Genomic DNA, 25,321 nt, shown 5'->3' on the forward strand with positions numbered 1-25,321 from the left:
AGATTGCCATTCTCTTGTAATGCTCCTGTTATTAATAGTTTTGTCATTTCCATGTAATGATAAATAGAGCTTAGCTTGGAAAAATAACAGCATTATGATCAACTGTTTCTTGCAGTGTTTAAAGGAGAGGTGGATCTGGTTCAGGGCTCATCTCCTTCTGGATTTATTCATATTTGTTCTTGTTTTTAATATAGACTGCTCCCCCAGTATTCCGTGCTTGATCTAAAGGTATTAATTTAGTCTGCAACAGAGAGATAAAATCTGTGATATCACTGTTTTTGCAGAGTTGATTGAGGTGAAGGACGGAGAAGGACCCCTAGGGGTATGGAAGGAAAACATGGAGATACGCAGAAGAGCAGAGATGCAGGGGGAACACTGTCCAGAGAAGGAAATCAGCCCAGAAGGAAATCGTCCAATAGAAATCACTCAATACGAGGCCAGTAATGGTGAATCTGTCATTATAGTGGAACAGGAAATTGCTGACAGCCTTTCTGACACTGAAAAGGTACCCAAAGCCACCATTTGCCCTGACTGTGGAAAAAGCTTTAGCAACAGCTCTCACCTGGTTCGGCACCGGCGTGTCCACACGGGCGAGAAGCCTTACAAATGCCCCCACTGTGACAAGAGCTACCGCCAGGACTCCCACCTGGTCCAGCACATGCGCTCCCACACGGGAGAGAAGCCGTACCGGTGTACGCACTGCGGCAAGGGCTTCTCGCAGAGTTCCAACCTCATCATCCACCAGCGGACACACACAGGCGAGCGCCCTTTCACCTGTCCCGAATGTGGGCGGAGCTTCAGCCACAGCTCGGACCTCATCCAGCACAAGCGGATCCACACAGGCGAGAAGCCCTACGTCTGCACCATCTGCGGGAAGTGCTTCTCGCAGAGCTCCAAGGTCACCCAGCACAAGCGCTTCCACTCCGGGGAGAGGCCCTTCTCCTGCGGGGAATGCACCAAGACGTTCCGCCTCCGGGCCGACCTGGTCCGCCACCTCCGCGCCCACACTGGCGAGCGGCCCTTCGGCTGCCCCGAGTGCGGGAAGCACTTTGCCGAGAGCTCCCACCTCATCCGCCACCAGCGGATCCACATGAGTGAGCGGCCCTTCCGCTGCCCGGACTGCGGGAAGGGATTCAACCAGAGCTCCAACCTGCAGCAGCACCAGCGGGTGCACCGAGGCCAGAAACCGTTCAAATGCGAGGAGTGCGGGAAAGGGTTCGGGGTGAGCTCGGCGCTCCTGCAACACCAGCGCACGCACACGGGCGAGCGACCCTACTGCTGCAATCAGTGCGGAAAGAGTTTCAGCGTCAGCTCCACCTACCACATCCACCAGCGAATCCACGCCGGCCAGAAGCCCTACTCCTGCACCGACTGCGGGAAAGGTTTCGTGCGTAGTTCTGCTCTCCTCCAGCACCAGGCCACCCACACCGGCGAAAAACCCTTCCGGTGCCCGTACTGCGGGAGGGGCTTTGGCCAGAAATCTGCACTTTCTCAGCACAGGCGGGCGCACGTGAGGAGAGGAGAGACGCTGACGTTGGTGGAGGGGTGGGACGCGGCCGGGATGGAAGGGGTCGGGGAGCAGGGCATGGAAGGAGGCATGGACAGTGTGTGGCAGGGCAATGGGATTAGGATAATGGAGCAGGCGTGGCAGGAGGAGGAACGCATGCAGCAGGAATGGGAGGACGAGGGGGACGAGACCGAGAGGCCCGATTGGCAAGGAGACACTGACGAAAGCGTAGAGAAGCGATTGCTGGAGGGTGGCGGAGAGGGCGGGAGGCCAGGTTGGGAAGACGCGTTGAGTCGAGTCGCGTGGCGGGAAGGCGAGAGGGTGGGGCAGAGTCTGCGGGATGACGGCGTTGTTGACGGCATGACGCTGGAGTGTCAGGATGATGACGACGAGGAGAAAGTGGAGGAGGATTTGCAGGGCAATGGGCCTGAGAGCGTGAGGCTGGAATGTCAGGATGACGACGACGACGAAAGCATGGAGGAGGCTTTGCGGGAGACTGTTGACCAGAACTCAAGGCGATTGGGTTGCGATGAGCATGCGGAGCGAGAGTGGCAGGGTGATGCAGACCGGAGAACGAGGGAAGACGGGGGCACGTATGCTGCAGGCGAGAATAGCAGGCGGCAGGCAGCAAGTGTGGAAGAGGAATGGCAGGGCAGCGGGGAGGAGGACGAGGGACGGAGTTGGCGGGGAGAGGCAGAGGATAGCTTAGAGGGAAAAAGCTGGAGACACGGTTGCCAGGGGGAGGAGGAGGAGGAGGAGATCGTGGAATTGAAGCAACCGGTAGCGTTTCAGCAGACAGGCGCACATAAAGGGGTCGTCTAGGAAGCGTGTATTGTGGCCAAAACCCAACAAGCCGTTCACTCAAAAGCAGACCAGTATCAAAGGTGAATTTAGAACAAGACTAATGCAGAGCAGTTTTGGTGGCTTCTGCAATTCACACGGCCATATTTATATTTGTGGGAGCTCCTAATGGGGGGGGGGGATTGCCTTCCAGTTGAAAAATGATCCTCACCCCGCTCCCCGCATGCCTTTGCTTGGTCGCCTCGACCAGCTGCCTCACGGTCAAGCTTTACGATGACCCGATTCCCCGTCTTGTGCCATTTTGCTGATCAAATGAATTCCAACTTGGCTGACTTCATTCGGGTTGTCTTTTTTCAATGTTACCTTTCAGTATGTACTCGGCGTGCCACACTCCTCAACACCAACCATGGCTGCATCCACACAGGAAGGATTAAGTTTCCTTAGTCACACTGCCCCAAATGTCTCTGCAGTTGCACTGGCAGTGGAGCGACGACATGGGAGCTTTTGGGGTACTTCCTGTAGCAAGCTACTGGTTTTCCTCTGTTTTCCTCTGTGTTGTGCAACTGGCTAGCCTGACCACGGGAGCTTCCGGAAGCTAAGCAGCGTCAGCCCTGGTTATGATTTTGATGGGAGATCACTAATGACGTCCAGGGTTGCTCTGCAGAGGGAGGCAACGGCCAACCCCCTCTGAATGTTTCTTGCCTTGAAAACCCTACTGGGTTGCCCCAAACGAGCTGTGACTTGAGAGCATTTTAACACATGCAACGGTTAGGCTTTTAGGTTTCGAAAAATTGTTAATTGCTAATGAATTGGATTGCATTAGCAGGCCACTGTCTTTTGCCTTGATCTGCTAAAGGCTTCCCTTTTGAAGCTGAGGATTGAGAGGAACCTAGTAGATTGCGGCAGTGGACTTGAAATAGTGTTATAACGCTATCATGCAATAGTGTAATAGCAATTAGATTAATTTTTTTTCTGTTTTTTTAACCTGTTGTCGTGCTGGGGGGAAATGGGTGAAATCATGAGGGTCTGGCAAAAGGAAAACGGTGCTGATGTGGATATGACTGTCCAAAAGGTACATCTCAGTGGCTGGCTCGTGTGCTTGGACAGCGTCCTTTCTTGAAAGGTCATGCCAACCCAGGTTTGAGTGGAAATATGCAGAGGACAGCGTGGAAAGGGGACAGTTATGGTAGCATATGGAATAGGATATTGTGTGGTTGCTCCAATAAAACCGCACACCCTGCTGCATTTTGGAAACCGGGGCGGAGGAAAGCCTCTGGGGATACATCCCGTGTTCTGTTGGAATCGGATCACGGCCATCTCCAAGGTAGGTGCCTTTTTGTAAAGAGGGGGGAGCCTTTCCCCTCCTACGGGAGCAAGCTTTGCTTCCCTCCCAGACTGATTTGATAGGAAGGGCTCTGCCTCAGACTGAAAACGCTGAAATCAGTGGCTCAAAGGTGCTTTGTGAGCAAAAAAACAAAATAGCACTGTTTTATTTTCAGTTACTGTTTTATTATTTAGGAACCCAGAGGAATCTGGGGCAATCTGTAAAATTCCAGTGTTGGACTAGACCTGCTTTTTAAACTCCCTTGCATGCTCCACCCCACCCCCCAAGTGTAGTTATTTTTGTAACACTGATTTTCTGCTTTTATCCATGTCTCCCTCTTATGGACTAATAAATGCTCCTTTTGATTCAACTCAATTCCTTGGTTCTTCAACATCTGGGCCAAATTTTGCGTTATTTCAGTACGTGTCCATGCGGGTTATCTCGAACACATTTCTGTATCTCTGTTTTTGCAACCAGAACCACCATGCGCCTAGAAATGTCAGTTTGAACAAGACAGCCAGTCTAAATTCATGGGCTCAGAATCAGAGAATCGCACCACTATGTCAAAGGCTGCCCGAAAAAGGTCCACTCATTAGAACCAAAACATATTTCCCCTGGCTCCAGGGACACAAGAGCCAGCATTCAAGAGACACAACCAGACATGCTGTGCAGTAGGTGCAATTTAAAAGGTGGCATGTTTAATATTAACACCTGGTATCTTACATTATTGTACATGGATGCTTGTTTTGTTGTGGTGCAGGAGGCATAAGTGGCAATGCGGCCTTTTGGGTTGGTTGCAATTGCAGATGTGGCTCTCCACAAGCTGTCGGGTGAGTCCCGCTGTCATAATATGTACATAAAGCAGTTCTCATCCTCCCCCCTAGGGGGGAGCAGAGAGACACAAATGCATTAGTCCACAGCTTCCACTTTCCAACCCTCCCACACCCACCCACTTTCTTTTCACATAGTGAATGCAGCATCTTCTGTTTCAAAGCATTCAGATTAGGGATGCCAGCCTCCAAGTAGGGGCTGGGGATCAAAACTCCTCTTCCAACTGCAGAGGTCAGTTCCCCTGGAGAAAATGGATGCTTTGGAGGGTTGACTCTGGTGCTGTCCCCATTGAGGTCCCTGCCCTCCATCCCTAAATCGCCAGGTTTCTCCCCCAGTTGGATCTGGTAGCCCTTTGATATTACTCCCACTGCCACCGAGGGAAAGTGGATTATGGGACATACTGCACAGAGTGCCTACCCAGTGCCAAGAGACCAGGACGAGCTCCTGGAGGAGAGGGCAATATCTGTATATGAATAGCCAGTGAGTTAAGTCTGTGTGCCCCAGTGGGAGCAGGACTTTGGCAGTGAGTAAGCAGAAGCCTAGAATAAGGGCTGTGCCCTCAGGCCCCAGGAAAGTGCAAGACTGGCATGTTTTTTATTCAAAAGCCACAATCGGCAAAAATCCTGCTTCCTGCTGCTGCTTTCTGTGGTTCGCCACTGAACTAATTACTTCAGTTTTGCACCTAATTCATTACTTCCAGTTCAGCTGCAGCATTCCGGAATCAACAGCTAATTACCCCTTAATTGGGAGGAAAGGGAGAGAGGCTTTTTGCAGTCAATGGCACGGGCCTCTTCCGACTGCAGCACAATTACGACCATAATTTTAAAAACGACAACAGCTTGAACTGCAAAGCGAAAAGCGGTAATTCGCACATGCACTGCCCCACAAGCATCAATAATCCACAGCTGCTGGCTTTGCAAGTGAAAAGAGGGGAGCAGGAGGGAAGGATCAGAACAGAAAGCCCCGAGCAGTTTCAAAAGCGTTTTCACCGTCTGTGGGCATTGCAATAAAACTGAAGTTTGTTAAACAACCTATACTATGGGTCATATCTTCTACAAAGTCAGGAAATGTGGGGCGGCCACCGTTTGCCAACTGGGCCATCTGGATTCTTCGTTAAAACCACTGCCCGTTCCAGCCCAAACGGCAAGGGTGCGGGGCAGCTCCCTTGGTCATTTGCTTCCTGCTTCTCCGTTCTGCGGGGTGACTTTTTCTTCGTCCTCCTCCAGGATGCCTTCTGCTTCTGCGGTCTCCGTTTCGCCTTCGTGGTCCATCTTGTCTTTATAGTTGCGCTTGAAAAATCCACACTGTAGGCAACGGAGAAGGGAAACGTTAGCAGCTGTTTGGGTAATATGTTACGTCAGAATGTGAGAGATCCCAACTTCGAAGTCCCGCTCAGACCATCTGAAGTTTGCTGGGTAATCCTGAACCATGCAACCTAACCCAGCTTCTGGGATTGTCCTAAGGGCACTCTGTGGACTGAGAAGTACTAGAAGTTGATTGTAAAGGGGACAGTTGGAAAATAAGGAGCACAATTACCCAGCAGTTCAGAATAAAGTCTAATGAAAATCAGAGGCTCTTCATTGGGGAGGAGAATCTTTAATACAACTATCCTATCTTCGTACTCTGAATTAGATAGGGGAACCAGAGATACTAGGGGTGGCCAAACGGTGGTTTTCTAGATGTCCATGGACTACAATTCCCATAAACCCCTGCCAGTGCTGGAATTGTAGTCCATGGACATCTGGAGAACCACTGCCCCTCCCCCCCCTCTGTGTAGAGAGAATCCTGATAATTCAATCAAAATATATTCATGCCTGTTACTGGCGTCAGACGACATCATGTTTCCCCCAGAACTGAGCTGATAGTGGCCACACTTAAACCCTTTACGGAATTTTGATCCCACTTTTCCTATGATATGGCTCACAACAGAAGTCTAAATACACATGGCAGGCACAAATCTAAATACACAAAAGAGAAAAATCAATCAATATCTTTATTAAGGAGATAATCTCAGCTATCACTGCCCAGTTAATTATGCACCTGAGCTCTAGCTAAACCTTCCTGGCAGTTAAACACCGACACCCTGCCCTCTCACTCCTTCGTAGTCAACCTGTGGTCCTCCAGATGTTCATGGACTACAAATGCTGGCAGGGGCTCATGGGAATTGTAGTCCATGGACATCTGGAGGACCACAGGTTGACTATCCCTGGCTGAGGAAATCTTGTTTCGTTTTATCCGAAGAAGATCCTCTGTCTTGAATAAAACATTACTGGTCTTAAAGATGCCGCTGGACTCAAACTGTGTTCTGCTTTTATTCAGTCCTCCAAAGTAGCCGGCCTTCCAGGCCTTATTCCCAAAACACGTCTGATCTTACCTTGTAAAGTCCCACAACGATGAGAATAAGCAAGAACAAGCCTCCTACAGTGCTGCCTATAATAATAGGCAGATAGTCCATCACGTAAATCATATCTACCTTCGTAGTGACCTATGTGGAAAGACAGAGAAGGGACACAAATCACTTTGCACATAGGTTACTGTGCATGGCACCATAGTAACCTATGTGCAAGGAGGGCAAAGGGATAGCTTATTTTTTAAAAATCCCCCAACCCCCAATGTCAGGCTAACAGCAGGCTCGACGACAAGCTCCCAGTACGTTGCGCACAGAGTCTGGTCCTGCTTCACACACTTCAGAGATCCTTTGAAACTCTGGTGGATAGAATAGGTCACAAACAAATGCTGCGGACTGCATGAACACACTTGCAGGAAAACGGGGGAAAGGGAGTGATTTCGGAAGCCTCTGCTCTTGCCGCTACCTGAAACTGGGCATATGAAGTGTACTGATTGAAGTATCTTCCGGTGTCAAACGTCACCCAGGAGGCTGTGCAGAAGCTGAGCTGGGAGTATTGCTGGCAGAATGAAACAAGAAGACGCCTTAGGTCACACTGGACAATAACATTCAAGTAAGAGGCACAGCTGCTAAGTGCTCACTGCTGCCAACAGCCAATTTCAAAACAGAAGAAGTTGGTTTTTATAGCCCACTCTGACCATCGACTTCCCTTCCCTCTCTCCACAACCAGCACCCTGTGAGTATGGTGGGGCTGAGAGAGCTCTGACAGGACTGCTCTGTGAGAACAGCTCTATCAGGACTGTGACTAGCCCAAGGTCACCCAGCTGGCTGCAGGTGGAGGAGCAGGGACTCAAACCTGGCTCGCTGGATTAGAAGCCACCACTCTTTTACCCATTACACCATGCTGGACATGCATATCAAACTCTAGAAAGCCAACTGGTAGCGCTCTACAGTCATCGCAATACCACTGCAGGTGGTACCTGGAGAGCTCCTGGAATTATGACTGGTCTCCTGACTACAGAGATCAGTTCCCTTGGTGAAAATGGCAGCTTTGGAGCATGGACTCTATGACCTTATACCACACTAAGCTTCCCTCCCTCCCTCCCCAAACTCCCTCCCAAAATCTACAGGAATTTCCAAACCCAGAGGTGGTAACCCTGTGCTAAGCCCTTGCCCGGGTCTAAGGCTAGATAGGAGCTCATTTCCCCCCACAAATTACTCTTTCCAAATTATTTAGAAACCTTTACCTCAATTTTGCTCGTGGCATACACTATTCCTGTAATACTAATTACACAGGAATTTATCGTTCCAACTTTACACTGATAGAGGCGGTATTTTTCAACAGCACATTGCTAGAAAGAAAACAGAGGTGTTAAGCATAGGGTATATCCACATTCCAAACCATTGTTTTTAGGACTGAGGAGGAAATGGCTGCTGATGGCTCCAGTTCCTGGGTAGAAGACATGAGGGGCAGTGAGGCGGGGAAATGGCAGAGGCTACTCCCTCCACTGGACTTGCCCTGAGGCCACCACCTTACTGTGTGTCGTTCCAGAGCCATCCTTTGGGGAATATTACATTTTTTGATTTTTTTGCCCAGTATCAATTCTCACACTGAGATCGTCTACCTTAGTTTGTTGACGATGGTCCTGGGTGGAACTTGTTTCTTCCGTGAGGTTGTCCAGTGGAATAGGTTCACACATCACAGGGGACTTTTTTGTTGTTGAAGGATAAAAGGGGAAGAAAATGGTGAAATAAGAAATCATTCATCAGCCAATGCAAGGGGAAACTCCTGCTTTTTATTGACAGAAACCAAGGCTTGAAGGCTGGCATTACTGTGTGGGTTACTTAGCAACAAGAACACGTTTCTTAAAGATACAGATACTGCTTCTATTATTTTAGGGGAGAATAACTCTTCACTGTATTTTTTAAAATAAGATTTTGGTTGGTTGTTTTGCAAGTTTGTCGAAAAATCTGTCTGTTCATGGCTCTATGGGGCAGCGACTTTCCACCACCCATGTCCCTCCGGATAATACTTACAGCTTGGACACTATCAACTTCCCATATCAGCCCAGCAGTAAATGTGGTTGGCACTTTCACAAACACAGTCACTGCAACAGGTGGGAAAGGACCCAGGACCACATTTTTTACCTGGAGAAAGAAGGAGGAAGAGGCTGAGGGGGATGAAAATTCCATGTCAAGGAATAAAAGGCCAAAGCTGAGCTAAGAGAAGGCTGCTTTCATACCGGGAAACTTCTGCACTACTCAAGACATTCCTTTTCTAGAACCAGATGGAAACATGACTGAAACTGGTTCTGCACAGTGCTATATAATATAATTCCCCCCCATAAAAACAGAGCAACTTCCATTCCCAGGAGCAAGATCCTACAAGTGGAACACAAATCTCTTTCTGTTGCCAAGCAGGAAATAAATCCACCCCACTAAAACTGTTCGGTTATTAGAGACCTGCATTTTAACGGCAACTAATGATTTTGGATCCATACAAAAACTTGCTGTTTCTCCCCAAAAACAGAACCCGTTTCTCAGTGCCCCTAGCGTATGAAATGGAAGTAACACAGACGGACTGCAAGGCAGGCCCAAGAAAGCAATCTCAAATGGTTGTGTCTCTTCATACAAACAACACCAAGCCTCTTTATGCCCATAGACCTCCGCCCCCCCCAATCTGCCTCCAGCCTCCCTGGCTGTTCGAAGCCCAGAGAACCCATAGTACAGTAATAAAGGCCAAACAGCTCCAGCAGCAAGAGCTGCCTAGGAAGGAAGAACCGGACTTTCCAAGACCTAATAGTTTGGAAGTGGCACAGAGAAGGCTGTGGCAGGGAAGGTTTTCAAGAGAGAAGGCAAGGAACCCAGGGAAGATGTCTCCTGATCATTTCAGATCCTGAATATTCTAAATGTTTTGTCCCGCATGGCCTTGCAGGCTCTCTCTCTCACACACTCACTTCATAAAAGTGCGTCACCGTCTTGTTCTCCTGATGGACAGAACTGAAGTTGATGAATTGAGTGGATGCCTCCAAGCTGCATTAGAAGAGGAACAAACGTGAAGGTGAAATGGGCAAGACACTGGGGCAAGACAATTCCCATGAGCCTCTGCCAGGATGCTGCTGTTGGGGGCTCATGGGAATTGTAGTCCATGGACATCTGGAGCACCACAGTTTGGCCATCCCTGCTCTAGAGGAAAGCGGGAGTGTAGGGTGCAAAGGTACCAGTTGTCTTACCCTTTGACAAGGATGTTGACAGGGTACCGGACAGGGATGCTGAGAGTGTCCTTGTTGTCATGGAGGACATCGTCCCTCTCATTGTCACTGCAAGACAGGCAGCGAAACAGTTGTCAAGGATACAAAAATGTTTAATTAAAGCCAGGGGTTGTCTCATGTTTTTGAGTCCATCCATAGCCAAGAAATCAAGACCTCGTCCTAGCCATCTTAAATAAAGCCATCTTAAGTAAACCCATGAAGAGTGTGTTCTAATGCTGCAGCTAGGGCAGGATGCTGCAGCTAGACTGTAAATCAGGGACAACTACTGTCCCTCTTCTGCACTCTCTACCTTTCTCTGTAGTTCCATGTTTTTAGTTTCCTCACAAGCCCTCCAAAAGGCATTAGACAAGATAATGGAAGCTTTAGGCCAGTCTTCCATTGAGCAGGGGGTCGGACTAGATGGCTGGTACGGCCACTTCCAACTCTGAAAACTTACCTCACGACAAGAGCCTCTATCTTTGCATTGTCATCCCAGGAGCTGTTTTCGAGAACATGGAACATGAGCTCAATCGAAGCCTGAAATGGAATAGAAGCCAAAACTGAGAAAATTCTTGGTGCCCTGCCCTAATTCTCTCTATCTCTTTATCCAGAGGGCGGGTCACTCCCTTGTGAACCCACGGCTTGGAACTGCCAGGAGAATGGCAGCCATTTTTGGAGGGCGGTGTCTCTGGGATGCATTTGTGTTTCCAGGCCACTTGCAGGCAGGCCCTGATCCAGAGGACAGATCTAGCCCTAAATGGTCTGGGGCCATGGTACTGCTTCTCCCATTACGATCGAGCCGACAAGATTGGCTTAGGATCCCCGGTCCCAAAGAGATCAGACTGGCCTCAACCACACCCATGGCCTTTTTAGCCCCACTTCCGGGCTGAAAATAGCCGCACAGGATATTGTGGAACCAGTACCGCTGCACTGGCACGACTGCCTACTCACGCTTGTTTGCTCCCGATAGACGGGATGGCTGACGTTGCAAATGAGACTCTTGGCTCCTTCCATGACCAACATCCCATCGCAGCTCACGGTGGTCAGGGCACTGGACTGTGAGGAAACGGGGGCGGGGGGGGGGGTGTCATGAGCCACAGGGAAACCGGCCCCATTGCAAATTCTCTCTTGCGCGATTGCAACGAGACCCAAATCTTCAGCGATGCTGAACATCTTGGGTGAGCAGAGCTGCCTGTCCCCATCCCCTTCCCAGGACGGGGACAGCAGGTGGAGCACATACCCTGACCACAGAAGCTTTGCGGAAGGAGAGGCCCGAAATGTTGAACAAAGAGAGAACTGCATGGTAAGCATCCTCTCCGGGGTTCTCCAGATCCAAGACCACCCTCAGGACATATGCAGGCGACAGAAGAAGCATCGGAGACCTGTTAAAAAAGACATTTTAGGAGAATAGATACGTTAGCCACTCTCAGTTCCTCGTTTGGGTCGCATCTTCAAGGGTCACAGAGAGATGGCTGCTCCAAGGGGAAGTTGCTAGGTAGTCTTGGGGCATAGCTAATATTTCCTTCCTCCCCACGGGGCACCCTGGAAACCTGCACTCCCCTCAGTCACTTGCTGTTCTGTAGTGTCAAACAAGGCCTCAGAGAAGCCAATATCCTCTCTACCCAAAACATGGGACTTACCATGCAACAGGCTGCTGAAATCTTGTGGGAAGGATTACTGATATCAAGAATGCGAAGCACTTTGAACAATACAAAACAATGTCCCAGCCTGATCTAGTGACATCTCGGAAGCTAAGCCCTGGCTAGATTTGGATGGGAGACTACGAAGGAATTGCAGGGTTGTGGCACGGAGTCAGGCGAGGGCAAACAACCTCCGAGCGTCGCTTGCCCCAAACACCCCCACAAGGTCGCCGTAAAACGGCTGTGACTCGACGGCAACCACCAGCAATTTAAAAGAGGAATAATTTATTCTCATCAGAGGTGTTTTACATACTCTGAAGAACGGAAGTGGAGTCTCAGGTTGGCCTCACACACCCCGTCTTCCCCACAGTTCTTCTCAAAAGGAATCTGGGATTTAACAAGAGCAGCAGATTAGTCATCAGTGTACCATATCGGTCCCTTATGTTACCTCTTTGGGCTAGACATATAGATTCCCCAGAGACCTTGGCTGTAAGCCCTCCAGAAAGCCCGGTTTCCTACGGTTCAATATCAACAATATTATTTTCTTTTCGCGCAAAAGATAAACACTACTTTTATGTGTTTCACAATGCTTTGTCATTCCGTATTTCTGTCCTACCTCTTAATTTTCCTCTGCCCAGAGCCACTAAATGCTTCGTAGAAATTCCATGAGAGAAGAGCTGCGTTTTTGTACCCTGCTTTTTAGTATTTGAAAGAGTTGCAAAGGGGCTAACAATTGCCTACCCTTCCTCTCACCACAATAGTTACCTTGTGAGGTGAGTCTGAGAGAACTGTGACTCTGAGGGAACTGTGACTGGCCCAAGGTGGCTGCATGTGGAGGAGGAGGAGTGGGGAATCAAACCTGGTTCTCCAGATTAAAGGTTGAGAGAGTTCTGAGAGAACTGCAACTGGCCCAAGGTGACCCAGCTGGCTGCATGTGAAGGAGTGGGGAATGAAACCCAGTTCTCCAGATTAGAGGCCGCTGCTCTTAACCGCAACACCACACTGGCTCAGCTAGATCCACTTTTTCCCCCAGGACTCCAGGCGTCCAGACTCCCACTTTCTCACCTTCGCTATAGTTCCGTTGCTCAGTGGGTTCAGAACAGGGCTAAGGTCTCCCGTGTTAGGGTCCTCGCCACTGCTGAGGGAGAAGTTCACAGAGACCTGGATGCTTGAGACGTAGTCCTCGATGCAGTTCTGAAAGGCAAAGGAAATGGTTTCCGGAGCCCGCCACGCAGCCCTTAGAGACAGAAATCTGGTTATCGTCCCTAGTGGGATCTTTTGGGTTTTATTTCCATCCGTGCATGCAAGCCCTCTTGATGCCAGAGGGGGACTGGCGGTTCATGGTTCTCTCTGTTCATGGAAGGCCTCTGCTTGGGGAATACAGCGAATGGGTCCATAAGGAACGGCAACCAAAAAGAAGCACATTTTAACCAAATTTACCTCAGTCGCATTGAAACTACTTTGGGTGTTACACTTTTAATCGACTGAAGAGAAAAAGAAGCAGCCTGTCAGCTGTACATAAAAAGTCCTTCGCATTTGTTAACGGTGAGTCTGAGCAAACATAATTAAAGACTGAATTTGTTATTTCAAGAGAAGAAGAAAACAAGCTGATCTTGACCGCTAAAAGCTCACCTTCCCTGCTTACTCGGCCTGGGATTTCAACGAAAGCCTAACAGACGTCGCCCAGATGCCTCTCATATTCATTGATTCATTGATTCATTGATTCATTGATTCATTGATTCATTGATTCATTCATTCATTCATTCATTCATTCATTCATTCATTCATTCATTCATTCATTCATTCATTCATTCATATTTTTATACTGCCCTCCCCGAAGGCTCAGAGCAGTTTACATATAACTGAAACTATACATGAAACCATACATATAACATTAACATTATTAATTGATAAACCGGGTGACAGTATTTAAAAAGGATATGGATTACAATCCAGAACCCAGCCCCAATCTCAGTTTTCACAGCAGGCTCTGTGCGTACGTGGCCAACTCCATCCGAGGAGATGCAGCGGCTCCCGGAAGGGACAGATAACAAGCTGCTGCTTCCCGGTGAAGCCTCTACTTACCGGGATAAGAATCTTCTCTGGCACGCACACAGATCCCACAGATATGCTCTGGAACCCTTCCATGACCTTCTTGCCGTTCCTGAACACTCCTCGGTTCTTCAACTGGTTTCTGTCAATCTCCAAGGAGAAGGAAAGGTTGGCGGAGAGAGGCCCTGGACAGGAAAGAAAGGGAATGCTTCCTATCAGGTGGTTGGACTATGAGTCACGAAGGGGCACAGTGCATCGATGCAGCTCCCACCTGTTCTGAAGCAGTTCGCTGAGCCCCGTATATACAGCCCTGGATGCTGAATTTGTTGCTGGACCGCAGGGATTAGGATCAGCTGCACAGGGTTCCTTACCTTGGTAGGGCTTGGTGACCAAACTGACATTGAAGCAGACGCTGAGGTCGATCTCCACCACCTGCCAGGACCCGGCATTCCCCAGACACTCCACTTCTTTCACGGGGATTTCTTGTGGCTGAAACCCCACAGTGGCAGCAACGGACACAAGGGGCCTGGAGCTGCAGATACACAGAGAAGTTATCACCTGATGTCTCCTGCGGACAAAAGGCCTCAGGTCTGGCGGCTAGCGTATTTAGAGCAAAAGAACTGGCAGTGATTCAAATCTGACTGATGGTCTCTTTTCCTGGAAGCCCTTCCTACTAACCATAAGGAGCCAGCATGGTGTAGTGGATAAAGAGCAGTTTTCTCAGAGCTCTCTTGGCCTCACCTATCTCGCAGGGTGTCTGTTGTGGGGAGAGGAAGGGGAGGCGACTGTAAGCCACTTGGAGACTCCTTTGGGTAGTGAAAAGTGGGATATAAAAACCAACTCTTCTTCCCCTTCTCTCAACCCATTAGATTTTAATTCCCTTCCATAACCAAAGTCCAAGAGTCCCTGTTTCTCCACAGGCTTTCTTTTCCAAGGCTCTGTTTGCCAGAGTTGTTTCAGGCACTCTCTCTCTCTCTCTCTCTTTCTCTCACTCACAATTCCAAACCAAACAATACCCACTTTTCTTAATTGACTGGAGGTAAACCCCCAACAATCCTGCCCCACCCTTCAGCTCCTCTTTCTCCCTGATCCACCCTTCTACTGCCAAATGGAGGGTAGAATCCAAGGACCTTGGGGTGGACCCACACACCTTCCTATGACTTCTGCAGCCATGTACAAAGTATTCTGGCCCCAGTCACTCACCGGAGCACCACAGCCTTTCCCAGAGCTCCTACGGCAATGTCCGTGAGTCCATCTTGGCTGAGATCTGTCTTTCCATGGATGGACCGTCCAAAGAATTTCAGGCCAGGGGAGATGTTTGCTCCTTCGATTTTCTGGGGGAATGAAATGTTACAAGCAGACATATATTCTTAACAGCACAATTAATCTGTCAATTCCTGATTGTGAAAAAAAAGACTTGTTTGACTACTGAAACCTAAGTGGCCCATTCCGCACACATAGGATAATGCACTTTCAATGTGCTTTGGCAGCTGGACTTTCCTTTGCAGAACAGCAAAATCTGCTTCTAAAGTGCATTATCTATTGTGTGCGGAATGGGCCCACAGGGAAAATCCAGGGAACATAGCGACTAGCTAACGGGAAACCACCGGAAAGTGTCGTGTCCACAGCAATGCATACCAGTCATATTCGGCATGATTGCGACCCTTCTGGGGCTTCTCAAAGCTTGAAGAAGGTTTCAGGGGGTTCTCAAGGGTAAAGAAGCCGAGAAAGGCTGATCTAGGGAATTAGCGTTAGAATTCCTTACCTGGCTGTACTCCATACGCACAGTCTTCCCATAACTGTTGTAGATGTAGACCACTCCACTTTCCCCGTCTTCTAAGGGGGCCCCCACAGCGACATCCGTCAGTCCGTCCCCATTGATGTCCGCCAGATCGGCAATCGCCGCTCCAAACCTGCCCAACGGGTATTCGGAGTCCCCTTGAAGCTCTCCCAGGAGGGCCAGTTTATCCTGGAAGGAGAAGTAGCCTTGAAAAGGTGCTCCTATTTGTAAATTCTGTGATGAGATATTGGGTGGGCACAAAAAAATACCCAACATCAGGCACTGCCCCTCCTCTTTGACCGGTCACCTGTGCCCAGCTGTAGACATAAACGCGTCCTCCTCTCCGGTCTTTAAAATACAGAGGCGCCCCGATGAGAAGCAGGTCTGTTTCGCTATCGCTGTCCACGTCCACCGAACAAAGGACCCCCCCAAAATATGACCCTATCTGCAAAGGAAATAGTCAAACGTGTGGGGTGAAAAGGGGGGCAGTTAGCACACAAGTCAAGTCAAGTCAGATTTTATTGCATGTAGCCATAGGCCATTACAATACAAAAGGAAAATATAAAAGGATTTAAAACATTTCAAATCAGTTATAAAAAGAATGTGCAATCTCAGACAACAATCACTTAACATCCTAAAAACATTTCCAGACTACATATGTCCACCTATCCTAAAGCTCCTCTAGGTACTTGCTCTCTGCAGCACCACTCTGGCCCTTATTTTCTTTGCTGCAAGGGCAAATAATGACATTTTGTTAGAAACAAATGAATTAGTATCTGCTAACAAAAACACAAGTTTTTCCTGGTCGGATTTATCATTTAGCCCATCTGGTAGGCCAGCTAGAAATTTGGCCCTAGAATCTGTATACAATGGGCAAGTGAGAATGTAATGTGGGTTAGCACACAAGCCCCTCAAGTTATGTAGCCCACTATCCTTACTCTTGTGCATTGGAGCTACTGTAGAAGTCCCCCCCCCCCCCCGCAGCAAATGTTGTTTCTCATAGAGGACCCCGTTCTCCTCACCTGCTCCCCAGGAATCTGCTGCTTTAATGTCCAGTTGGCAGGGCTGGGGTTGACCTCGAATACCAGGACCCTTCCCACGTGTTGGTACCGAGGGGCCCCGACGGCATACAGCTCCCTCTTCTGATGCTGCAAGAACTTCAGTGCATACCCTGGAAAAGAAAAGGAAGACCGTTCAAGGTGGGGGTAGATTGAAGATCTTCGATAACTGTGGCTCACTTCCTGATCTCTGCAATGAAAACAGGGTCCGAGCCAACGCCCCGTGCAGAATCTACCCAGATGCCAACCAGTAATGTTTGATATATTAGGACAGAGGATGTACGTTGGAGGTTTCGCACTGGTTATTAATATTATAACCGTCTTTTTCTTCCTACAAATGATCCGTGGGATGCAATAAAGGCAGACTGACCATTACAGTTCCCGAGAAATACTCCATGAACCCGAGAGGAAGGATCCAATGTACGAAGAAAGTCCGGGGTGCGAGAGGAGGCTTTCTCAACCTACCCAGGTAGGCCGCTTTCATTTCATCCTTTGTGGTGGGGGCGGTGATGAATTTTTCATTGGCCAAGCCTTCCTGCTGCTCTAACAAGCCCCCGGCCCAGTCGTTAGCACCCACAGCACCCAGGACCACCCGGCCCTAGAGCGAGGAGAGGAACAGAAGAGAAGATGTAGCACTTGCGGGAGCCGCCCACATCTGAGACCCCTCCTCATTCCATGCCACGTCACGCCCCTGGTTCACACTCACATGGGATATATCAGCACTGAATCCACTGGATGACAACTCTAGGTAGAAGGAGTGATTGTCGCTGGTGTCTGCAATGAAGGAAGGAGAGGGAATAGTTATCTTTGTAATAAACCGATGCTCCTCCCATCCCAGGCGCAACTCTGGGTTGGGTTGGCAAAGAACCAATCAGATCGAGGAAGGGAGCACGGCTTTCCACAGGACCCCTGCGATGTCCCCTCCCTTCCCAACCCAGCAAGCAATAGGTAAGCCTGCTACTGCACCTTCGATAGCATAGATCTTTGCCTGGAGCTCATTGAAGCTGTCCTTGAGCTCCTCAAAGCTCTTGAGGACCTTCACAAAGGAAGGGACGGGCTCAGAGGCAATATTTGCGACCTTGGCTTGGCTCACGTTCTTGGGAAAGTAGCTTCCAATCTGGGGAGGTGACCAAGCAAGACAGGCACATGTTGAGCAGTAGTAAGAGAAAGGGGGATTCTGGGAGGGGGGGAACTGGGGAGCAACTCATGAGTCAGCCATTTTGGCCCTGGCCTGGTGGAAAGAGCTGTCCATTGAGATCCGGGTTCTGGCTGAGCTATCAAAGATTCACAGGGCCTGCAAAACGGCACTCTTACACCAGGCTTATGGTTGAGGGTTAAAAGATCTCTGTGAGAAACTGATCCTACATGACTGTGACTAGCCCAAGGTCAGCGAGCTGGTTGCGTGTGGAGGAGCGGGGAATCAAACCCGGCTCTCCAGATTGGAAGCCGCCGCTCTTAACCACGACACCACGCCGAGCAAGAACGAATTAAAAAAACCCTGCAGGATCCCATTAAGTATTTGCAGAGCATGCAGAGAGCTAACCAACAATGCCCATGGGTGCTAAAAGTCACAGAACTCTTAGGATGTTTACCCCGATGATAAAGCGCAAGATCTTCTTGTCCTTGGCAGCTTTTACGCTTCCGTCGTCTGAGTCGCTGGCATCGCCATCCGTGATGATGACCATGACTCGGTTTGCTCCTGGTCGGGCGCCACGTTCAGGGACAAAAACGTGTTCCCTGCCATCGACAAATAAGATGCCCAAGAAAAAGAAGAAGGAGAAGAGTTGGTTCTTATATGCCGCTTTTCTCTACCCGAAGGAGTCTCAAAGTGGCTTACAGTCACCTTCCCTTTCCTCTCCCCACAACAGACACCCTGTGGGGTGGGTGAGGCTGAGAGAGCCCTGATAGTCCTGCAAGGTCAGAACAGCTTTCTCAGTGCCGTGGTGAGCCCAAGGCCACCCAGCTGGCTGCACGTGGGGGAGTGCAGAATCGAACCCGGCATGCCAGATTAGAAGTCTGCACTCCTAACCACTACACCAAACACTTAACGCCATTTCCACTCATTAGCTAGTTTGCATGCACACGTTATGCCACTGGGCGATTCAACACAATGAAACAGCAAGACGTTGTGGGGACGCACTCCCAAAATGCAGGGGCTTGCTGCTCTCTGTGCTGGGGAAAACACCGGCATGGAAGAAGCCTAAACTTCAAGGCCGAGTACAGATCTGAAGTCCAACCCCCCCCCCCCCCAGTCCCAATACGACATTCTCTAACCAGTATACTATCCTGCTCTGTTCTTGTCAATTCTTGCTCCTTATCTTTGTGTTATACTGATTCTATGTTAAATAAAATAAAAAAGCTTTAAAAAAACATTCTTGCTCCTTGTCAGTCTGTAGGATCAACTTCCAGATCAACTTCCCCAACTTCAGAAGCGTTAAGCCTCATTTCAGGCATTCCCTGGGGGGTCTCGCTCCTGACACCGTCTCCCCAGTTTAAGGGCAAAAGTACTCACGCGACATGTTTGATGGCCTTGAAGGTGTTTGTAGTGCTTTTCATATGCGCCACGTAGGCCAGCAAATTTCGAGGATTGGGATTGCTGGTATAATTGTTAAAATCAAACTCAACAATGATGTCGAATGAAAACTGCACAGCAGCAAACTGGGGGGGGGGGAGGAAGTGAAAACAGGAACAGTGTTAAACAACAGTATACAAATACCTCTTACCGTTCAGGCCTTGGATAAAAGGACTAACACAGAAAGGCCACGAAACGATGAGAACAAAACAGTGGCTTCTGCCCTCAGTCTGGAATTGTGTATGTCTCTCTAGTGTGACAGTAACTAGTTACTGCCATTGTCAAGGCGGCCAGATACAAACAAATCAGTTAAACCAGGGGTAGTCAAACTGCGGCCCTCCAGATGTCCATGGACTATAATTCCCAGGAGCCCCCTGCCAGCGAATGCTGGCAGGGGGTTCCTGGGAATTGTAGTTCATGGACATCTGGAGGGCCGCAGTTTGACTACCCCTGAGTTAAACGAATGAGTGAGTACCTTGATGGTGCTGTTGTGCAGTTTCTCCATCACGTCGATCATGAACTCCTTTATCTTGTTGAACTCATCACTTTTCAGGCTTTCTGACCCGTCAAAGAGGAAAACCAGGTCCACGTCCCCTTTCAAGCACTCTGTGGGACACGGAGAAAGGCCGGACAGAGTTAGGGTTGGCTTGGCAGACAACTGTCTATTTATTCATTTCATTATATTTTATTTTATTTAGTGCCATCAAGGAAGGTCGACTATTCCATGAAGTCTGAACACTGTCTTCTTGGAGAAAAAAAGATATTTTTGTGTCACTAGAGAGCAAGGGCAGGGATGAGGGCTATGTAGACACACCAATTAATAACAATTTTAAAAGTGAATTTGGAGAATAATTGGTTTTTATACCCTGATTTTCACTACCCAAAGGAATCTCAAAGCAGCTGACAATCACCTTCACTTCCTCTCCACACAAGAGACACTCCATGAGGTAGGTGGGTTTGAGAGATCCCTGGAAGAACTGCTCTGTGAGAACAGCTCTAAGAGAGCTCTGACTAGACTAAGGCTGTATCCAGCCTTCTTCCCAATGGGTGACCTTGAAGGAGTGGCTTACATCTGCCTTCCTTTCCTCTCCCCACAACAGGCACCCTGTGAGGCAGGTGGGGCTGAGAGAGCTCTGACTCGCCCAAGGTCACCCAACTGTCTGCAGCTGGGGGATTAGGGAATTAAACCCATTTCACCAGATTAGAGGCCAGTGCTCTTAGCCACTGCACCACGCTGGCTCTATTGCTTGAATGGGGCAGTGGTTTCCTCTGTCGCGGTGCCTCTCTTCCCCATTGTGGACCCACATCTGCATTTGAGGGCTTTGGCAGGTTGGTGATTCCCCCAGAAAACTGCACATAAAATATTATGCATCCTGACTGGCAAAGCCTCTCTCTTCATTGATATCCGTCAAGTCTGGACGACAACCGTCTGTCCGATACAAATCGGTAACGACACCACCCGAGTTTGCCAAGAGATTAGAATGAAATTGCCTGAAAGTGACGGAACGTCTTCTCACTTTGGTAGCCTGTGGTGATGTTCTTGGGCTCGCTTAGTCCGGCATCAAACAGATAGCAGACCCCGCTCACAAAGAGATTTTTGTCGCAGTGCTGCGCAACTCCTGGCCCGCATGCCTGCAGGAGAGGAGGTCCTACGTTAATATACGGGATGATGATATTTGAATAAGGGGAACAGGCATCAGAGATGCTGAGAGTTTCAAAAATGGATTCTAGAGTGGCGGGGTGGGGCAGGGTAGCAGAGGGAGTGCAAAATCTCACGGTGAGTTCTTTTTTCATCAGCTGGTGCTGTCTTACCATGAAGCTGCCTCAGGTGGCTGTCCTATAGTGGCAAATTAGGGGCAGCAAAACAGAACACTGCTTTGACTCAAGGGGGCATCGATGCCTGGGAAATTCTCCCGCACAAGTCAAGTTGTCACAAACAGGAGCTAAGTAAAAATTCGGATCAAGAATCCTGTGCCAGCAAACGCCAGGAGATTTTGGGGGTGGTGTTTGGTGATGATGGCGTTTCAGAGGGTGTCATAGCACATTCTCCAGGAGGCTCTAGGAATTTCCCCTGACTTTCTCTGGAATGGACCAAGACCACTGTCTTTCTCACACCTGCTGTGTTTTTGTAGTGGAGGATGGGAAGAGAAATGACCAAAGTAACACACTCCCTGGATAGCAACCCCCCCCAAAGTATAAAAGATTTGAGAAACAAGAACTATTTTCTAGGGCTGTGGGGACTATTGCAAAATATGTGACTCTGATCTGGCAGCTGCTGATAAAGAACACAAGGGAAATAGCCCATCCAATCACCACCCAAGGATTACACAACCAACCTCAGCAAATACGACTTCAGTAAAGACGAAACTACACATCACATCACTTTTCTTTTTTTGGCAAGTTGGGCTGGGGATCCTGAGACTCGACACACTTTCCCGGCAGTCAGACACCAGCAGTGGGGACGGGAGTTTTATTTTTTAAAGAGAGTCCCATTCTGCTTGGAATGCCAAAGTGAAGGGAGGAAGTTATCTGCACAATATTGAAGCTATTGAGACTTTTGGGGCACTCCCTTGTGAGGCTCCACAGACATGCAAACTGTTAGGTTTTGCACTAGATTTCAGAGGGGAACTACAGAGGGCCAGAGAGAGAGAAGGAGAGAGATATTCTCTCCTTCTTGCTTTCCCAAGAGCAGGACATGCTTCCTGCTTAGTTCAATCCAAACCCGTTCGTTTGCTTAGCAGCTTCACAGAAATCGACAGGGGAAGTCTATTCTTAGCACAGAATTGCGGTAACAAGAAGGAAAACTTTATTGCTTTCTTCTTCCCATGTGCATGTTAAAAGGATCACAGTCCCAGTTCAATATATGCAGCCCTCTGTGGTACTTACAATCATCTTCGAGTTCTGAGAGTTGGTCGCCAGGGTCATGCCAAGGTGGGACACCCCAGAGCTTCCTGGGAAGGAACATGAGGCCAGATGGATTAATCCTGAAGTGGACATGGACCTAAGTTTTCCCGCCCTGTGGCTCAGTGGGAGAGGCTCTGCTCAGCATGCAGAGGGTCCCCGGTTTGATCTCTGGCGTCTCCAGTTAAGAAGAGTAAAACACAGTTATATGTCCATTAACCTTTAATCTTGACACTTCTATTTCCTTTATTATGATTTTTTCCTAGCACTGGACCTGATCAACTTAGCTGGTTATTTCCGTAAGGCCCTTGCATCTGGTAAACATCTTCCTTGCGCTGTGTACTCATCCGCTCTCTACTTTTACACGTGGCCTTGTAACGCCCATTTTATTGCTACCTGCCCAAATGCGCTGTGCACATGAACGCTTACACCCTGAATAAAGCAAAACTGGTCTTAAAGGGGCTGCTGGGCTCCGACTTTGTTCCTGCAAGCAGACAAAGATGCAGTTCTCTGAACCTTCTTCAGCAAGTCAGTCCACAGGATCAGTCCAACAACGGGCTGAACAGCGGCCTAAAGGGGCGGGCGGGGGGGGGGGGGAATGACTGCTGGATAGCGGCTGGACAAAGAAGCACCAATGGTGCCTGGGCTCATAATTTATGGAAGCGCTTGGGGCGCTCTCTCCATTAAGAGTGCCAGCGTCCCTTCCGATTATGAAATATCACCTTTGATTATCAGGCCTGGTACTCACCCTTGAGTGGCATATCCTGGCACTCTTCGTTTTGCATTCTGCACTGGTAAACGTGGCCTGTGGCATTCTGCTCCCCAGGGGCTCCTATGATGATCCTGAAAAGAAACAGCAGGACAGAAGGCATAGAGGGGTGTCTCTGGGGCTTTCTGCACTGTTCAGATCCCTCCCCTCCACTAGCTCCATCCTCCCCAGGCTCCATCCCCAAATCTCCAGGAATTTCCAAATTCCCAAAGCCGAGCATCCAAATTCCAGCCTGTCATGCAGCAGTTACAGGACCCTCTAATACCAACACTGTCATTTTAGCAAACGGTTGCACATTTTCAGATTATTTATGTGGCTTTCATTGATTAAGCGTAGTGTCGTGGTTAAGAGTGGCAGTTTCTAATCTGGCAAGCCGGGTTCGATTCCCTGCTCTTCCACATGCAGCCAGCTGGGTGGCCTTGGGCTAGTCACAGTCCTGATAGTGCCGCTCTCACAGAGCAGGAACATCAGGGCTCTCCGACCTGGCGGGGCGTCTGCTGTGGGGAGAGGAAGGGAAGGTGATCGTAAGCCGCTTTGAGACTCCTTCGGGTAGCGAGCAAAAAGCGGGATATAAAAACGAACTCTTCTCCTTAATTAAGCCACCATCTCAATCGACCGACAAGATTTAAATATTAGATAGACAGATTTAATAAAATATGGCTCCAAGCCAAGCATGGATTTAAATATTAAAAATAAACACTGTTCTTATCTCCCTCCCTGCTCCAAGCCTTGACTCTCACTTCCTACCACTCCGTGTGACAAGAAGCAACATGACTCAACAAAACGGGAACAAGAGATGAGAGGCAGAGAGGCCAGTGAAACAGCTGAGGAAGAGTAGGAAATGCCCCTCTGCCCTTACAGAATGAAACTGTGGGGCAAGCCTGACTCTGCTCATCAAATGCTTGAGAGAGAGCAAAGCTTTGAGCCCAGTGGCACCTGAAAGACTAACAAGGTGCAATTGGGCATAGAAGCTTTTGTGTGCCTATCCAAGGTGCCCCTGGACCCAAGCTTTATCCTACTGCTTCAGACCCACAGGGCTACCCACCTGAGTCTAGCCCAGGGATTCCTGTGAGAGCTCCCTGGCTTTTCCCCTATATCCTGCCCTAATGGTCTCATCCACAAACTATCCCCAGCACTGCCACGGAAACAGGGGTGGTGTTTTCACCTGGGGAAAGGGGGCAGAGCTTGGACCCCTACCCCTGCCTCAAACCGCCTCATTTCCCTCGCCTCGTGTGGCACAGAGGCGTGGCCTGCTGGCATCGCTTCCAGCCCGTTTCTGGGGCTCCTCAAAGCCCGAAAAATAATTTAGGGGTTCATCCACAGTCAAGAAGACAAGTTGGTTCTTATATGCCACTTTTCTCAACCTGAAGGATAAACATGGGATAGCCTGTCTCTTCCCTTGGGGTAATATCCCAGCTATCAAACAGATGCAGGATATTCCACCTTCTTCTGCAGCAGAGTCTGAGGTTTCTTCATACAGCACATGTATTTATATTAAGAAAGCTGAAGCTGAGTTTAATAAATAGTTACAGGTAGATTTCTTCAAGATAACTTCACAACGATAAAAGCCATCACCACAGGAAAGAGGCAGAGAAGAAGAACGGCAGTTAAACTGTACAACACAGAAGGGGGGGGGGCTGATTCCAGAGCTTTCAGACCCCCTCCCCCCCAGGAATCTTAGAGACTCAAATTAGGCTCCAGAGATTTTCCTACAAGAAGAAGAAGAGTTGGTTCTCTTATATGCCACTTTTCTCTACCCGAAGGAGTCTCAAAGCATCTTACAGTCTCCTTCCCTTTCCTCTCCCCACCACAGACACCCTGTGAGGGAGGTGAGGCTGAGAGAGCCCTGATATTATTGAAGAAGTTGGTTCTTATATGCCACTTTTGTCTGCCAGAAAGAGACTCAAAGCGGCTTACAGTCTCCTTCCCTTCCTCTCCCCACAACAGACACCCTGTGAGGTGGGTGAGGCTGAGAGAGCCCTGAGATTACTGCTCCGTCAGAACAGCTTTGTCAGTGCTGTGAGGACCCCAAGGTCACCCAACTGGCTGCATGTAGGGGAGCGGGGAATCAAACCCGGCTCGCCAGATTAGAAGTCTGTACTCCTAACCACTACACCAAGCTGGCTCTCAAAACGGATGCTCTAACCGAGAATCCAGACTGAAAGCAGAAGCTCCATGTTGTATGGGATTCCTTTTGCCCAAAGAAGCACTTCCATTGTGACACAACTCCCAAAATGCCAGTTCATTTCCCTCTTAACCCAGTCTCCTCCCTGAGCATGCAAATACCGGGGGGGGGGGGTCCTCTCAGTTTTTATGTCAGTGAAGTTGGTTGCCAGTTTCTTTCTGGCTTCCTCCCCAGCTAGACCCAAGTTTCCACATTCCACAGGCCTGGAGAAGAACAGCCACTCCCTGGAATGGAGACTTCCTCTGTAAAAGCCATCTGGCCATGAAGCTTTTCAGAGCACGGAAGTAAACAACATTCCCTTAA

The 25,321-nt window shown here is 49.1% G+C and overlaps 2 protein-coding genes across 6 annotated transcripts in view; one reads left to right on the plus strand and one right to left on the minus strand.

The window, feature by feature from the left end:
• Nucleotides 1–4,002, plus strand: part of LOC143826624 (uncharacterized) — a 19,259-nt gene extending 15,257 nt beyond the window's left edge. Inside the window, exon 5 of the mRNA XM_077315466.1 lies at nucleotides 285–4,002. Within this exon, the coding sequence (XP_077171581.1) occupies nucleotides 285–2,329 (2,045 nt within the window). The 3' untranslated portion in view covers nucleotides 2,330–4,002. The remainder of the gene's footprint in view (nucleotides 1–284) is intronic.
• Nucleotides 3,796–25,321, minus strand: part of ITGAL (integrin subunit alpha L) — a 25,176-nt gene continuing 3,650 nt past the window's right edge. For 3 of the 5 annotated variants that reach the window (XM_077314524.1, XM_077314526.1, XM_077314525.1), the window contains exons 3-30: nucleotides 22,813–22,907; nucleotides 22,050–22,114; nucleotides 20,681–20,795; nucleotides 19,639–19,769; nucleotides 19,104–19,249; nucleotides 18,184–18,328; nucleotides 17,558–17,708; nucleotides 17,298–17,365; nucleotides 17,057–17,189; nucleotides 16,556–16,704; nucleotides 15,841–15,978; nucleotides 15,519–15,722; nucleotides 14,957–15,087; nucleotides 14,125–14,285; nucleotides 13,787–13,938; nucleotides 12,767–12,895; nucleotides 12,015–12,088; nucleotides 11,302–11,443; nucleotides 11,013–11,117; nucleotides 10,519–10,598; nucleotides 10,044–10,130; nucleotides 9,768–9,843; nucleotides 8,848–8,958; nucleotides 8,436–8,519; nucleotides 8,058–8,162; nucleotides 7,277–7,369; nucleotides 6,838–6,948; nucleotides 3,796–5,767 (exon numbers count right to left, since the gene is read on the minus strand). In XM_077314524.1, coding sequence (XP_077170639.1) covers nucleotides 5,633–5,767; nucleotides 6,838–6,948; nucleotides 7,277–7,369; nucleotides 8,058–8,162; nucleotides 8,436–8,519; nucleotides 8,848–8,958; nucleotides 9,768–9,843; nucleotides 10,044–10,130; nucleotides 10,519–10,598; nucleotides 11,013–11,117; nucleotides 11,302–11,443; nucleotides 12,015–12,088; nucleotides 12,767–12,895; nucleotides 13,787–13,938; nucleotides 14,125–14,285; nucleotides 14,957–15,087; nucleotides 15,519–15,722; nucleotides 15,841–15,978; nucleotides 16,556–16,704; nucleotides 17,057–17,189; nucleotides 17,298–17,365; nucleotides 17,558–17,708; nucleotides 18,184–18,328; nucleotides 19,104–19,249; nucleotides 19,639–19,769; nucleotides 20,681–20,795; nucleotides 22,050–22,114; nucleotides 22,813–22,907 — 3,316 coding nt within the window. In that variant the 3' untranslated portion in view covers nucleotides 3,796–5,632. Of the gene's footprint in view, nucleotides 5,768–6,837; nucleotides 6,949–7,276; nucleotides 7,370–8,057; nucleotides 8,163–8,435; nucleotides 8,520–8,847; nucleotides 8,959–9,767; nucleotides 9,844–10,043; nucleotides 10,131–10,518; nucleotides 10,599–11,012; nucleotides 11,118–11,301; nucleotides 11,444–12,014; nucleotides 12,089–12,766; nucleotides 12,896–13,786; nucleotides 13,939–14,124; nucleotides 14,286–14,956; nucleotides 15,088–15,518; nucleotides 15,723–15,840; nucleotides 15,979–16,555; nucleotides 16,705–17,056; nucleotides 17,190–17,297; nucleotides 17,366–17,557; nucleotides 17,709–18,183; nucleotides 18,329–19,103; nucleotides 19,250–19,638; nucleotides 19,770–20,680; nucleotides 20,796–22,049; nucleotides 22,115–22,812; nucleotides 22,908–24,363; nucleotides 24,441–25,321 lie in introns of those variants that run through there. The other 2 variants (XM_077314528.1, XM_077314529.1) reach the window with 2 other exon arrangements.

The sequence above is a fragment of the Paroedura picta genome, chromosome 16, assembly GCF_049243985.1.
Source record: "Paroedura picta isolate Pp20150507F chromosome 16, Ppicta_v3.0, whole genome shotgun sequence".
NCBI classification, from domain to species: domain Eukaryota; kingdom Metazoa; phylum Chordata; class Lepidosauria; order Squamata; family Gekkonidae; genus Paroedura; species Paroedura picta.